General features: G+C 47.5%; 1 protein-coding gene across 3 annotated transcripts in view; it reads left to right on the plus strand.

Annotated features, from left to right (window-relative positions):
• The window catches only part of cdc42bpb (CDC42 binding protein kinase beta (DMPK-like)), a 65,483-nt gene that overhangs the window by 40,363 nt on the left and 9,718 nt on the right, over window positions 1-15,402 (plus strand). For 2 of the 3 annotated variants that reach the window (XM_078274611.1, XM_078274613.1), the window contains 14 exons: window positions 27-71; window positions 1,194-1,268; window positions 1,425-1,496; window positions 1,733-1,838; window positions 2,335-2,471; window positions 4,280-4,419; window positions 5,612-5,693; window positions 5,782-5,998; window positions 6,864-6,926; window positions 7,297-7,538; window positions 10,150-10,504; window positions 10,740-10,837; window positions 14,299-14,383; window positions 14,541-14,658. In XM_078274611.1, the coding sequence (XP_078130737.1) occupies window positions 27-71; window positions 1,194-1,268; window positions 1,425-1,496; window positions 1,733-1,838; window positions 2,335-2,471; window positions 4,280-4,419; window positions 5,612-5,693; window positions 5,782-5,998; window positions 6,864-6,926; window positions 7,297-7,538; window positions 10,150-10,504; window positions 10,740-10,837; window positions 14,299-14,383; window positions 14,541-14,658 (1,835 nt within the window). The remainder of the gene's footprint in view (window positions 1-26; window positions 72-1,193; window positions 1,269-1,424; window positions 1,497-1,732; window positions 1,839-2,334; window positions 2,472-4,279; window positions 4,420-5,611; window positions 5,694-5,781; window positions 5,999-6,863; window positions 6,927-7,296; window positions 7,539-10,149; window positions 10,505-10,739; window positions 10,838-14,298; window positions 14,384-14,540; window positions 14,659-15,402) is intronic. The other variant, XM_078274612.1, reaches the window with a different exon arrangement.

Raw genomic sequence — 15,402 nt, forward strand, 5'->3', positions numbered from 1 at the left:
TGTGTGTTTCTCTCTGCAACATGGAGGCCTCAGTTTGCTCCGCCTCCTCGCTGCTCCCTCTCTGGGAAAACGTAAGTTTACCTGTCAGGTTACCCACAATCCCCTGGGCCAGCCAGCTGTTAGCTGTTAGCTCTAACCTCAGCGGTAGCGGCTAGCTTTGAGCTAATAGTCGTAGCTAGAACTCACCTGTGTTCAGCCACCTTTAACTTGATTGGTTCTCAGGAACATCAGACATGTTTCATCTGTTGTAAATGTACTTTAAAGGGATACTAGTCACACAGTCGCAGAGACACAGAGTCATACAGTCACACAGTCACAGAGACACAGAGACACACAGTCATACAGTCACAGAGTCACAGAGACACAGAGTCATACAGTCACACAGTCACAGAGACACAGAGTCATAAAGTCACACAGTCACAGAGACACAGAGACACAGAGTCATAAAGTCACACAGTCACAGAGACACAGAGACACAGAGTCATAAAGTCACACAGTCACAGAGACACAGAGTCATACAGTCACAGAGACACAGAGACACACAGTCACAGAGACACGGAGTCATACAGTCACACAGTCACAGAGACACACAGTCACAGAGACACAGAGACACTGAGTCATACAGTCACAGAGTCACAGAGACAGAGTCATACAGTCACAGAGTCATACAGTCACACAGTCACAGAGTCATACAGTCACACAGTCACAGAGTCACACAGTCACACAGTCACAGAGTCATACAGTCACAGAGACACACAGTCACAGAGACACACAGTCACAGAGACACACAGTCACACAGACACAGAGACACACAGTCACAGAGACACACAGTCACACAGTCACAGAGTCACACAGACAGAGTCACACAGTCACACAGACACAGAGACACAGAGGCACTCAGACACACAGTCACAGTTGCAGGGTGGTGCATCCAGGCAGTCTGGAGGTGCGTTTGTGGTACAGGGCGTGTGTGATTTAAAGGCAGCGATCACTACAAGCTGATGTAAATGATTAAAGTAAGATAAACAGGGTGAATGCTGATCCCTGATCAGGTTAAAAATGCCAAATCAGCTCCGATCCGATACTGTGCATCGGAGCATCCCTAGTGTTACTGTCTCTTTAAATGTTAATGTCAGCCAACAGGATTCAGATGTGTTACTGTCTCTTTAAACCTTCCTTTCTCTAACATGCAGACCTCAGACATAGACTCCGCCCCCCTGACGTCCGAGGCCACGCCCCCTTCCCCGTCCACCACCTCCGAACACGAGGTCAGTCTCAACCCCTGATTCTCTCTGTGGAGGCTTTGATTCATATTTAAGATATAAAGCACGTCCAGTAGAACGATCCAGCCACAAGCTTTCAGATGTGTGTTCTATCTACCTGATCCCTACCTGTCCTGAGTCTCTTCCTGTTTGTCTCAACAGGAAGTGAAAGCAGCGTCAGTCCCAGCGAGCCCCTCCCCCCCCTCCCAGCTCTCAGCACTGACCACACCAAAGGTAATGCCACGACTCAAAATGTTGAGTTTCCTGTCCCAGAGGAGAGAAGAAACTAGAACATATTCATATTTAACAAGCTGACATCACACTAGTTTACCTGATTAATCATAACCAAATCAGACTGATTAATGGATTATCAGGATAGTGTGATATTAATGTATTAGTTGATAATGAATCCGGTAATGTTTGCAGCTGTAACTGTAACACTGTGTGTGTGTGTGTGTGTGTGTGCGTAGCCCAAAGCTCACCAGCTGAGCATCAAGACGTTCTCCAGTCCCACTCAGTGCACACACTGCACCTCTCTGATGGTGGGACTCTTCAGACAGGGATACGCCTGCGAAGGTACAGAGTCATACAGTCACAGAGTCACACAGTCACAGAGACACAGAGTCACACAGTCACAGAGACACACAGTCACAGAGACACACAGTCACAGAGACACACAGTCACAGAGTCACACAGTCACAGAGACACACAGTCACACAGTCACAGAGTCACAGAGACACAGAGACACACAGACACAGAGACACACAGTCACAGAGACACAGTCATACAGTCACAGAGACACACAGACACAGAGACACAGTCACAGAGACACACAGTCATACAGACACACAGAGACATATAGTCACACAGTCAGTCACACAGTCACAGAGAGACACAGTCAGAGACACAGAGTCACACAGTCACAAAGTCACACAGTCACAGAGACACACAGACACAGAGTCACACAGTCACAGAGACACACAGACAGAGACACACAGTCACAGAGACACACGGACCAATCCCAGACAATCAAACTTGACACTGATATGATTGTGTCTCTGTTTGTCTGCAGTGTGCCCCTTCGTGTGCCATGTTTCCTGTAAAGACCACGCCCCCCTGGTCTGTCCAATCCCAGCCGAGCACGCCAAGAGGCCGCAGGGCATCGACGTCCAGAGAGGCATCGGCACCGCCTACAAGGGCTACGTCAGGGTAAGATGTCCACGTTTTACAGCTCTCCTCAGCGTTTTTAAAATTATTTACCAAAGGTTTTAGCGCTTTAGTTTTGTTGCTTTTTAATCACTTTTGATTTATGGCGTTTTGTTGCGTTTTCAACATTTGTGTCGCTTTCATTTAGGGCTGCACGGTATGAGGAAAATATTTGATTATGATTTTTGTATCATTATTCCCATTTTCATTGAAAATTATTAACATTGAAAGAACTTAAAATAATTATAGTGTGATTTTTATGAGGATCTGTACCAAACAAAGGTGCAGCACCACACTATTTCATTCAGAACGGTTTGACACATAATTTGCCATTAAAGGAGACTCCCGGTCTATTCCCCCCCGTATCTCTGTTGTGTGTAAATGTGGAGAGCTGTCAGTAGAGAAGAACTAAACCAGTCGGTGCTGCCTACACCGTGTTATCCTCCTGCTAACGTTAGCACCCAACAGGCTGGAACAGGGCAGGTTTTAAACCTGTTTTAGCCTCTAAACATGCTGGAGATGTCATTACCAGAGCTCCCCATGTGCTGTGATTCCTTCTGAGGGAACACAGGGAATCTGACTGCAGGAGATGTGACAGAAAGGCATAAACGTTGTTAATCCAGCCAGTGCACATACCTCTGTTTATTTCCTGTTTTCTGGTGAAGTCCACATTAGTCGATTGTTGAACTCATACAATTCAATATTCCAAAACGTATTTTTTCCACAAAAAAACGATTTGCCGTTGTCGTGTCCTTAGTAATGACTGTGTAGCAACAGGCTGTAACCTGACACCACAGTGGAGCCAGCAGTTGCCCTGTTTAAGCCTCCTGGGTGCTAACGCTAGAAGGAGGATTAAAGGCCCAGACACTCCAACCAGATGGCCGACCGTCAGCAGTAGAGCCAGCTGGACTGATCAGTCTCCCCGAGGTCCAAAAAGTTCCTCAGAACACCGAAGAGACCAGACGTAATACGTCTCCATAACAGCAGGCGGGGCCAATCTGGATTGTCGCCCAGAAATGAAAACCAGCAGCTGATTGGACAAATGCGTCACGTGGGTCTGGCTGCTCCCCGACCATCATGGCGTCTCGTTCAGAATATGATCTCATATTGTCCTAAAATAGTTCACCGTAACGTGTTTCTGGAAACATCTGAAGAGAGAAACAGGCCGTGCAGCTGCTGAATCTGTCTTCATTTCAGATCAACAAAGGTCAGTTTATCAGATTAATGTCAGATGTTGAGAGACTCTAGTCACGCTCATCCTGCTGAGAGAGGCTCATCATTTCCTGGTGAGTCCGACTGTCCTGTCTCTGACTGAGCATGTCAGGTCGCCCCAATGAAGGACGACAGTTCCTCTAACAGACGACGGCAGGAACACACCGACCAGACTGGAGTCACCGACCTCCCAGACTGTCAGACGGCTGATTATCGGCCCGGTGTGTAGCTGCTTTTACACGGTGTAGGCAGCACCGATCCAGCAGAGCTACGTGTTGAAATCCACCAGAATTCTCCGTTAACAAATACTGCGCCCCCTGTGATTTGGGTATTGCAGTAGTCCATATTGCGATTTCGATACAATTGCGATTAATCGTGCAGCCCTACTTTCTTTGATGCTTTGTCTCATCTTTTCCTACGTTTCATTGCTTTTCATGACGTTTTTTTTGTCGCTTTTTGTCACTTTTTTCAACGAATAAAACCAGGGACGTAACCGCACACAGACAAAGTCAGCAGATTCCGTTAAGGTCTGGTGATGAAGTACGACGTAGCAGCTGTACAACAGTTACATAGACAACGTGTTTCTGTCTCTCTGTCAGATCCCGAAGCCCAGCGGCGTGAAGAAGGGCTGGCAGCGAGCGTACGCGTTGGTCTCTGACTGCAAACTCTTTCTCTATGACATCCCCGAGGGAAAGTCCACCCAGCCCGGGGTAGTGGCCAGTCTGGTGCTGGATCTCAGGTAACTATCTACCTGTCAGGGGTCTCAGGTAACATTCAGGGGTCTCAGGTAACATCCAGGTATCATTCAGGGGTCTCAGGTATCATTCAGGTATCATTCAGGGGTCTCAGGTAACATTCAGGTATCATTCAGGGGTCTCAGGTATCATTCAGAGGTCTCAGGTATCATTCAGGTAGACATTCAGAGGTCTCAGGTACACATCCAGGTAACATTCAGGGGTCTCAGGTAACATTCAGGTATCATTCAGGGGTCTCAGGTATCATTCAGGTAACATTCAGGGGTCTCAGGTAACATTCAGGGGTCTCAGGTAACATTCAGAGGTCTCAGGTAACATTCAGGTATCATTCAGGGGTCTCAGGTAACATTCAGAGGTCTCAGGTATCATTCAGGGGTCTCAGGTAACATTCAGGGGTCTCAGGTATCATTCAGGTATCATTCAGGGGTCTCAGGTAACATTCAGGGGTCTCAGGTAACATTCAGGGGTCTCAGGTAACATTCAGGGGTCTCAGGTAACATTCAGGTGACATTCAGGGGTCTCAGGTAACATTCAGGGGTCTCAGGTAACATTCAGGTATCATTCAGGGGTCTCAGGTAACATTCAGGTAACATTCAGGGGTCTCAGGTAACATTCAGGGGTCTCAGGTAAAATTCAGAGGTCTCAGGTATCATTCAGGGGTCTCAGGTAACATTCAGGGGTCTCAGGTAACATTCAGGGGTCTCAGGTAAAATTCAGAGGTCTCAGGTAAAATTCAGAGGTCTCAGGTATCATTCAGGTATCATTCAGGGGTCTCAGGTATCATTCAGGGGTCTCAGGTATCATTCAGGTATCATTCAGGGGTCTCAGGTATCATTCAGGGGTCTCAGGTATCATTCAGGTAACATTCAGAGGTCTCAGGTATCATTCAGGTAACATTCAGGGGTCTCAGGTAACATTCAGGGGTCTCAGGTATCATTCAGGGGTCTCAGGTAACATTCAGAGGTCTCAGGTATCATTCAGGGGTCTCAGGGAACCTTCAGAGAGACCCTGCCCTGAAGTAGGAGCTGAAGGAGTTACAGGAACTGTGGTCAGAGGAACTTAATAATCCCCAAATTGGTCCAATCAGAACACGAGAATAAAAGGGTCCTAGGAACGGGAAGCCTGTGTTGTCTCATACAGCTTCTTAATATTGGGAAATGTATTCTTGTGTTTCAGAGATGAGGAGTTTTCTGTCAGCTCGGTCTTAGCGTCAGATGTGATCCACGCCACCAGGAAGGACGTCCCCTGCATCTTCAGGGTGGGAAACCCTGTACATGCTTTCATTCTGTTTTCCTGTGTCCTAGTCCTCCCTGTCTGACCCTCTCTGCTGTCTGTGTCCCTGTCAGGTGACCTCGTCCCAGCTGACCTCCCAGCTGTCCTCAGTGTCCCTGCTGGTGCTGGCAGAGAGTGAGGTGGAGAAGAGGAAGTGGGTCCGGATCCTAGAGGGTCTGCAGAGCATCCTGACCCAGAACCTGCTGCAGAGCCGCCCGGTCCACGTCCTGCATGAGGCCTACGACGCCTCGCTGCCCATCATCAAGACCACGCTGTCGGCCGCCGTGCTCGGTCAGTCACTACGTCTAATGGTCGTTACGCACCAACCAGACGGCTGATCAGTCTCCCTGAGTTGGTCCAAAAAGTTCCTCAGAACACCGAAGAGACGAGACGTATTACGTCTCCATAACAGCAGGCGGCGCTAATCTGGATTGTTGCCCAGAAATGAAAACCGGCAGCTGATTGGACGAACGCGTCACGTGGGTCTGGCTGCTCACGCTCATCCTGCTCCCCGTTTCCTGGTTAGCTCTCCACCAATCAGATGGCTCATTGAGTCTGACTGCCGGCAGTGCCGCCCCCCCCGATTATACATGTCAAATCAGCCAAAATGAAGGCTGACCTGACATGTTCAGTCAGAGACGGGGCAGTCAGGACTCACACGGAAACGGGGAGCAGGATGAGCGTGACTAGAGTCTCTCAAAATCTGACATTAATCTGATAAACTGACCTTTGTTGATCTGAAATGAAGACAGATTCAGCAGCTGCACGGCCTGTTTCTCTCTTCACATGTTTCCAGAAACACGTTACGGTGAACTATTTTAGGACAATATGAGATCGTGTTCTGAACGAGACGCCATGATGGTCGGGGAGCAGCCAGACCCACGTGACACGTTCGTCCAATCAGCTGCCGGTTTTCATTTTCTGGGGAACAGTACAGAGCAGCGCCTTAAAGGTTACTCTCGGACCACGCTGTCTGCTACGTCTAACGGTCAGATGACTCAAACAAAGATCCATCTTAACTGGAGAGTTGTTTTGGAGGGTTTAGAAAGCATTAGGTTTTCTGATAAACCTTCATACCCTTTCATTCTTATTTCTGATTATATTTATTGTTCAAATGTTGGTGATTATAAAATGAAACCATTTTCTCTGTCTGCAGATCGGGAGAGGATCGTCCTGGGAACAGAAGATGGACTGTTTGTGGTCGAGGTCACCAGAGACGGTGAGACAGACAGACAGACAGAGAGAGAGACAGACAGACAGACAGAGAGACGGACTGAAAGACAGACAGACAAATACGGACAGAGAGACAGAGAGAGAGAGACAGACAGACTGAGAGAGAGAGAGACAGAGAGAGAGAGAGAGAGACAGACAGACAGAGCGACGGACTGAAAGACAGACAGACCAATACGGACAGAGAGAGAGACAGACAGACTGACTGAGAGACAGACAGAGAGAGAGACAGACAGACAGAGAGAGAGAGAGAGAGAGAGACAGACTGACTGAGAGACAGACAGAGAGACAGACAGACAGACAGAGAGAGAGAGAGACAGACAGACAGGTCTAACCTGTCTGTCTGTCTCTCTCTGCAGTGATCGTGCGAGCAGCAGACAGTAAGAGGGTTTATCAGATCGATTTGATCCCGAAGGAGAAGATCATCGCTCTGCTCTGCGGTCGGAACCGCCACGTTCACCTCCACCACTGGGGGGCGCTGGAGGGGGCGGAGTCCAGCTTCGACATCAAGCTGACGGAGACCAAAGGCTGCCAGGCTCTGACCACCGGGCTGCTCCGCCCTGGAGGCCCCGCCTGCCTCCTGGCCGCCATCAAACGCCAGGTCAGCTGACTCACGTTAACCCACCTCCACCACAAGGACCACTAGACCAGGCACTCCCAAACTACTACTACTACTACTACTACTACTACTACTACTACTACTACTACTACTACTACCCACTAGTGGTCCGTGAGGGTACTGCAGGGGCCGTGGAAAAGCAAAATAAAATATAAAATAATAGTTTTTTAACCTTCATTTTGCCAGGAAATTCCCATAAAAAATAAGAATATGTATATTGATATAACATGTTAATTAAATTGTGAAGTTATTGTGTGATTACTAAAACAGGCTAGTGGCGCTCGGGCGTGACATTCAAGTCCGAACTCTGAAGATTAATAATCCCCTAAAATCGCAATACTCCATTACTATGGGATGATGTTGTTCAGATGAACCTGATGATGCCCTCAGGCGCTGGAGTAAATGAATAAATGAAATATGTGGCAGCCAACGAGCCTGTTGGACTGATGAGATGACCAGTTCTAGTTGTAGTGCTGGTAGCCTATTAGGGGGGCAGATTCATTCAGGTAGGACTGTGTGGAGACATATTCTATTATGTGTATTATGAGGTGGTGTATTCCAAATAGTGGTCCACACTCACAAACAGGGTGAAAACTCCTGGTCTAGATGAAGGGAACTTTACAACAACGTTGAACACAGAGCCGTCTCTCAGCCAGGGTCCACGGTGTCTTCTCTGTAGGGTCGGGCGTCGTTTGGTTTTAACGATTCTGGTTCTTCCTTCTGAGTCGGGTTCTTATTGATTCTGGTTCTTCCTTCTGAGTCGGGTTCTTATTGATTCTGGTTCTTCCTTCTGAGTCGGGTTCTTATTGATTCTGGTTCTTCCTTTCTGAGTCGGGTTCTTATTGATTCTGGTTCTTCCTTCTGAGTCCAGTTCTTATTGATTCTGGTTCTTCCTTCTGAGTCCAGTTCTTATTGATTCTGGTTCTTCCTTCTGAGTCCAGTTCTTATTGATTCTGGTTCTTCCTTCTGAGTCCAGTTCTTATTGATTCTGGTTCTTCCTTCTGAGTCCAGTTCTTATTGATTCTGGTTCTTCCTTCTGAGTCGGGTTCTTATTGATTCTGGTTCTTCCTTCTGAGTCCAGTTCTTATTGATTCTGGTTCTTCCTTCTGAGTCGGGTTCTTATTGATTCTGGTTCTTCCTTCTGAGTCGGGTTCTTATTGATTCTGGTTCTTCCTTCTGAGTCCAGTTCTTATTGATTCTGGTTCTTCCTTCTGAGTCCAGTTCTTATTGATTCTGGTTCTTCCTTCTGAGTCGGGTTCTTATTGATTCTGGTTCTTCCTTCTGAGTCGGGTTCTTATTGATTCTGGTTCTTCCTTCTGAGTCCAGTTCTTATTGATTCTGGTTCTTCCTTCTGAGTCGGGTTCTTATTGATTCTGGTTCTTCCTTCTGAGTCCAGTTCTTATTGATTCTGGTTCTTCTTTCTGAGTCGGGTTCTTATTGATTCTGGTTCTTTGAGGGTGGAGATGAAACGGGTCTCATGCCTATTTTCACAAATAAGAGGACAGTTTGATTTTGATCCGATGGTGGTTTGCAGTTTTACGGCTTTTTCAGCGTAAATGAAGCCAGACTAGAGCGCTGCTTACTGAGCTGCAAGGCTGCAACACAACAAGAGCCTGGTCGCTACGGAAACCCAAACTTAAGCATGTTAATTTGGGAAGCGATGATCGGATTTGAATCCAAATCCTCCAAACGATTTCACTGGAATCGTAATATTTGAAACGGTTCCAAGTAGGAATCGGTTCTCGATGCCCAACCTTCTCCTCTGTGTCTTCAGCTGCAGACTGTTGGACGTCTTTCCAGTGAAGTACAGACACGTTAGACCGTTTAGCTGTCACCATTTGGTGAAGTACAGACACGTTAGACCGTTTAGCTGTCACCATTTGGTGAAGTACAGACACGCGTAATGGAAACACGCCATTACACACCGAGCAGTTGAGAACACTTGGATTCATTATGTAGGAGGGAGGACGAGATGAACCGTTACTGAAATGTCTGTAAGCTACCTAACAGGTAAGACTGACTGACGGGCGCCGTCCTTTCCAAAGTCTCCGTTTGGGTTGTCAAGACTACAAAGCAAAACAGCCGTTTCCAAAAAGTTTAAGGGGCTCAAAACGCCGCAGTAGTGAGGACGCCAGGCGTAAATGGAGCAGAAAAGATTTATAGTTTAACCAAAAGGTAGCAGAGGATATCTAGACTAAGCCAGCTACTAGCTAACGGTAGGCTAACGGTAGGCTAACGTTACCTGCTGCCAAGTGTAGTGTTAACTAGCATCACATGGTTTCCTCAAACGTCTCTTTAAGAACACTAGACTGCAGCACGCATTTGAAAGGCACCGAAACAAGGCACACAGGTTCTGATCCTGTGTCTGTGGTTCTGGTCTGTGGTTCTGGTCCTGTGTCTGTGGTCCTGGTCCTGACCCTGTGTCTGTGGTCCTGGTCCTGACCCTGTGGTCCTGGTCCTGATCTGTATCTGTGCCCCTGCAGGTTCTGTGCTACGAGGTGTCCCGTGTGAAGCTGTACCATAAGAAGCTGTGGTTCTGGTCCGGTGTCTGTGGTTCTGGTTCTGGTCCTGACCTGTGTCTGTGCCCCTGCAGGTTCTGTGCTACGAGGTGTCCCGTGTGAAGCCGTACCATAAGAAGCTGTGGGAGGTCCAGGCTCCGGGCCCGGTCCAGTGGCTGGGTATGGTGCGGGACCGGCTCTGTGTGGGCTACCCGTCTGGCTTCGCCCTGCTGGCCCTGCAGGGGGAATCGTCCCCCATCAGCCTGGTGAGCCCGGCCGACCCGTCTCTGGGCTTCCTGTCCCAGGTGGCGCTGGACGCCCTGCACGCCCTGGAGGTGGGCTCCTCCGAGCTGCTGCTCTGCTTCAGCTACCTCGCCATCTACGTGGACGGGCACGGACGCCGCTCACGCACCCAGGAGCTGATGTGGCCCGCCACGCCGCTCGCATGCAGTACGCCACTCACACTATTAGCATAACTTTATTCAGAGATATATATATATATATACATACAGTGTATAATATATATATAGTGATGTATAATCCTGAACGGTATGGTGTGTTCAGGGTCTGAATCAGCTGTGTGATGTATAATCCTGAACGGTGTGGTGTGTTCAGGGTCTGAATCAGCTGTGTGATGTATAATCCTGAACGGTATGGTGTGTTGACTGTCTCCATCGTCTCTCAGGCTCCAACTCGTCCCACCTGACCGTCTACAGCGAGTACGGCCTCGATGTCTTCGACATCCACACGGGAGAGTGGGTCCAGACCATCTCGCTGCGCAAGGTAACCAATCACAGAGGGCTTCAAACACAACATACTGATATAGAGAGAGAGGCCGGGGGTTGGAATCCGTCCTCTCTCCCCTGTCATGTCTAAGCTGCCCTGGGCCCAGTTTAAAAAAAAAATGTAATCCGGATCATATTGATCTGGATTTATAAATCCCCTGTTTTCTCCCCAGGATCACCTGATCCGCCTTACTTTACTGGGATCTAATACCAAATCCTGTTGACCAGAGCCTTAGGCCGGCTGCACACTGGCTGCGTGGCGTGAGCGTGGGGTGAGCGTGGCGTGAGCGTGGCGTGAGCGTGGCGTGAGCGTGGCGTGAGTGTGGTGTGAGCGTGGAGCGTGGCGTGAGCGTGGTGTGGCGTGAGTGTGGCGTGAGCGTGGCGTGAGCATGGCGTGGCGTGAGCGTGGCGTGAGTGTGTTGTGGCGTGAGCGTGGCGTGAGCGTGGCGTGAGCGTGGCGTGAGCGTGGCGTGAGCGTGGCGTGAGCATGGCGTGGCGTGAGCGTGGCGTGTCAGCTGCGTGGCGTTTTCTGTCTTTAACACCAGAAAGGTGTCTGACTGCTGCTGGAGCTGCTAGTCTTGTCTGGACACATGGATGTTTCCCATAAACATAAACATAAATATATTCTGATCTGATTACAGCAAAGACAACGTCAGCAGGACTCCAGAATATTTCCTTCTGAGTTGACAGAACGAAATGACACTTATATCAAAACCTCGAGACTTTCAGACCTCAACATGTCATTTATTAAATGTATTTGTGTCTAAATGACATATAAACATCTTTCATATTCTATGGCGTGTGGCGTGAGAAACAGGCGTCGGTTCTATTTCTAGCACGCACGTGTTTTCGGTGCGGTGATTTCAGATCACGGATTGGATCAAATCTTGGAAATGGGTTTTTCAGAAACAAAAGAGGGATTGTGAACTAAGATCAGAGCATGTCATCTGATCTACATTTGATCTGGATCAAAAACAGGATTATCCTGATCCAATCACAAGGCTGGATTCAGGTGGATCTTTAGAACCAAATCAGAGGCTGTTTTAAGTGAATGATCCTAAAATCAGTGTTAACTGATGATATATATTCATGTCTTCATATATGAAGCAGCTCACCTCTAATGAGATATGGACTGTTGGATAGTATTGTTTTTGTTTTGTTATTTAATATTATAACAAAATCAGGAATGTCAAATGTTTCTGTTCCTTAAAATTAAAACAAACAGTCTATATGTGTCCCACCTGTCTGTATTCTGTATGTGTCCTACCTGTCTGTATTCTGTATGTGTCCTACCTGTCTGTATGTGTCCTACCTGTCTGTATGTGTCCTACCTGTCTGTATGTGTCCTACCTGTCTATTTGTGTCCTACCTGTCTATATGTGTCCTACCTGTCTATATGTGTCCTACCTGTCTATATGTGTCCCACCTGTCTGTATGTGTCCCACCTGTCTATTTGTGTCCCTACCTGTCTATATGTGTCCTACTATGTGTCCTACCTGTCTATATGTGTCCCACCTGTCTATATGTGTCCCACCTGTCTATATGTGTCCTACCTGTCTATATGTGTCCTACCTGTCTATATGTGTCCCTACCTGTCTATTTGTGTCCTACCTGTCTATTTGTGTCCTACCTGTCTATATGTGTCCTACCTGTCTGTATGTGTCCTACCTGTCTATTTGTGTCCTACCTGTCTATTTGTGTCCTACCTGTCTATATGTGTCCTACCTGTAGTTCTCTGCTGAGCCAGCAGGCTGCACTGTTGGCTCCATTTAAGGCTCTGGTCATCCTGAAATGCTGTATTAGGATCCCAGTGAGCCAATCCAATGTTCCTTTGTAACACTGGTATAAAGTCAGATGGATCAGGGGATCCTGGGGAGAGAACATGGGATTCATAAATCCAGATCTATTTGATCCAGATTACATTTTTTTTAAAACTCGGCCCAGGTGACCACAGCCTGAAATAGAATCGATAGTGTAGCCTGCTGGCTCAGAGAACTACAGGTAGGACACATACAGACAGGTGGGACACATACAGACAGGTAGGACACATACAGACAGGTAGGACACATACAGACAGGTAGGACACATACAGACAGGTGGGACACATATAGACAGGTGGGACAGTTCATATACAGTGCATGTCAGAGGTAGGACACATACAGACAGGGTGGGGACACATACAGACAGTGGGACACACAGACAGGTGGGACACATACAGACAGGTAGGACATCATTTAGACAGGTGGGACACATACAGACAGGTGGGACACATACAGACAGGTAGGACACATACAGACAGGTAGGACACATACAGACAGGTAGGACACATACAGACAGGTGGGACACATACAGACAGGTGGGACACATACAGACAGGTGGGACACATACAGACAGGTAGGACACATACAGACAGGTAGGACACGTGTGTGTGTGTGTGTGTGTGTGTGTGTGTGTATATATATATATATAGTTTGTTTTACTTTTAAGAAACAGAAACATTTGACATTTCCAAGATTTGATCCAATCCGTGATCTGAAATCCGCTGGATTACTTTAGAAAACCTGGGTCAGGTGAGACCCCCTAACAGTAACCTGAGGTAACCTGAGGTAATCTAACAGTAACCTGAGGTAATCTAACAGTAACCTGAGGTAACCTGAGGTAATATGAGAGTAACCTGAGGTAACCTGAGGTAATCTAAGAGTAACCTGAGGTAATATGAGAGTAACCTGAGGTAATCTGAGGTAATCTAAGAGTAACCTGAGGTAATATGAGAGTAACCTGAGGTAATCTAAGAGTAATCTGAGGTAACCTACGAGTAACCTGAGGTAATATGAGAGTAACCTGAGGTAATCTAAGAGTAATCTGAGGTAATCTAAGAGTAACCTGAGGTAATATGAGAGTAACCTGAGGTAATCTGAAGTAACCTGAGGTAATATGAGAGTAACCTGAGGTAACCTGAGGTAATCTAAGAGTAACCTGAGGTAATCTGAGAGTAACCTGAGGTAATCTGAGGTAATCTAAGAGTAACCTGAGGTAATCTGAGAGTAACCTGAGGGAAATCTAAAAGTAACCTGAGGTAATCTAAGAGTAACCTGAGGTAATCTAAGAGTAACCTGAGGTAATCTAGCAGTAACCTGAGGTAATCTAACGAGTAATCTGAGGTAATCTAAGAGTAACCTGAGGTAATATGAGAGTAACCTGAGGTAATCTGAGGTAATCTAAGAGTAACCTGAGGTAATCTAACAGTAACCTGAGGTAATCTGAGGTAATCTGAGGTAATCTAACAGTAACCTGAGGTAATCTGAGGTAATCTAACAGTAATCTGAGGTAACCTGAGGTAATATGAGAGTAACCTGAGGTAATCTAAGAGTAATCTGAGGTAATCTAAGAGTAATCTGAGGTAATCTAAGAGTAATCTGAGGTAATCTAAGAGTAATTGTAATCTGTTACTTCCCACAGATCAGACCTCTGAATGTTGAAGGGACATTGAACCTGCTGAGTTCAGAGCCGCCTCGTCTCATCTACTTCAGCAACACCTCGTCAGGTAACGCCCCAAAGCATCATGGGAAGTGTAGTTAACCTGTGTGTCTTTACAGCCCCAAAGCATCATGGGAAGTGTAGTTAACCTGTGTGTCTGTCCTCAGAAGAGGACCTGACCAAAGCATCATGGGAAGTGTAGTTAACTGTGTGTCTGTCCTCAGAGGGGGACCTGACCATCCCCGAGACGTCGGACCACAGCAGGAAGTTGATGGTTCGAACTCGCAGCAAGAGGAAGTTCCTCTTTAAGGTTCCCGAGGAGGAGCGCCTTCAGCAGAGGAGGTGACGCACTTATTACACTTATTACACTTATTACTTATTAAACTTATGAGAGCCTATGTCTTCTGTCTCTCAGCAGCTGCAGTGAGCTATGTCTTCTGTCTCTCTCAGCAGCAGCAGTGAGCTATGTCTTCTGTCTCTCAGCTGCAGCAGTGAGCCTATGTCTTCTGTCTCTCAGTGAGCTATGTCTTCTGTCTCTCTCAGCTGCAGCAGTGAGCTATGTCTTCTGTCTCTCTCAGCTGCAGCAGTGAGCTATGTCTTCTGTCTCTCTCAGCTGCAGCAGTGAGCTATGTCTTCTGTCTCTCAGCTGCAGCAGTGAGCTATGTCTTCTGTCTCTCAGCAGCAGCAGTGAGCTATGTCTTCTGTCTCTCTCAGCTGCAGCAGTGAGCTATGTCTTCTGTCTCTCAGCTGCAGCAGTGAGCTATGTCTTCTGTCTCTCTCAGCTGCAGCAGTGAGCTATGTCTTCTGTCTCTCTCAGCAGCAGCAGTGAGCTATGTCTTCTGTCTCTCTCAGCTGCAGCAGTGAGCTGTCTTCTGTCTCTCTGAGCAGCAGCAGTGAGCTATGTCTTCTGTCTCTCTCAGCAGCAGCAGTGAGCTATGTCTTCTGTCTCTCTCAGCTGCAGTGAGCTATGTCTTCTGTCTCTCTCAGCTGCAGTGAGCTATGTCTTCTGTCTCTCTCAGCTGCAGTGAGCTATGTCTTCTGTCTCTCTCAGCTGCAGCAGTGAGCTATGTCTTCTGTCTCTCTCAG

This window comes from Sander vitreus, chromosome 18, assembly GCF_031162955.1.
Source record: "Sander vitreus isolate 19-12246 chromosome 18, sanVit1, whole genome shotgun sequence".
Lineage (NCBI taxonomy): Eukaryota > Metazoa > Chordata > Actinopteri > Perciformes > Percidae > Sander > Sander vitreus.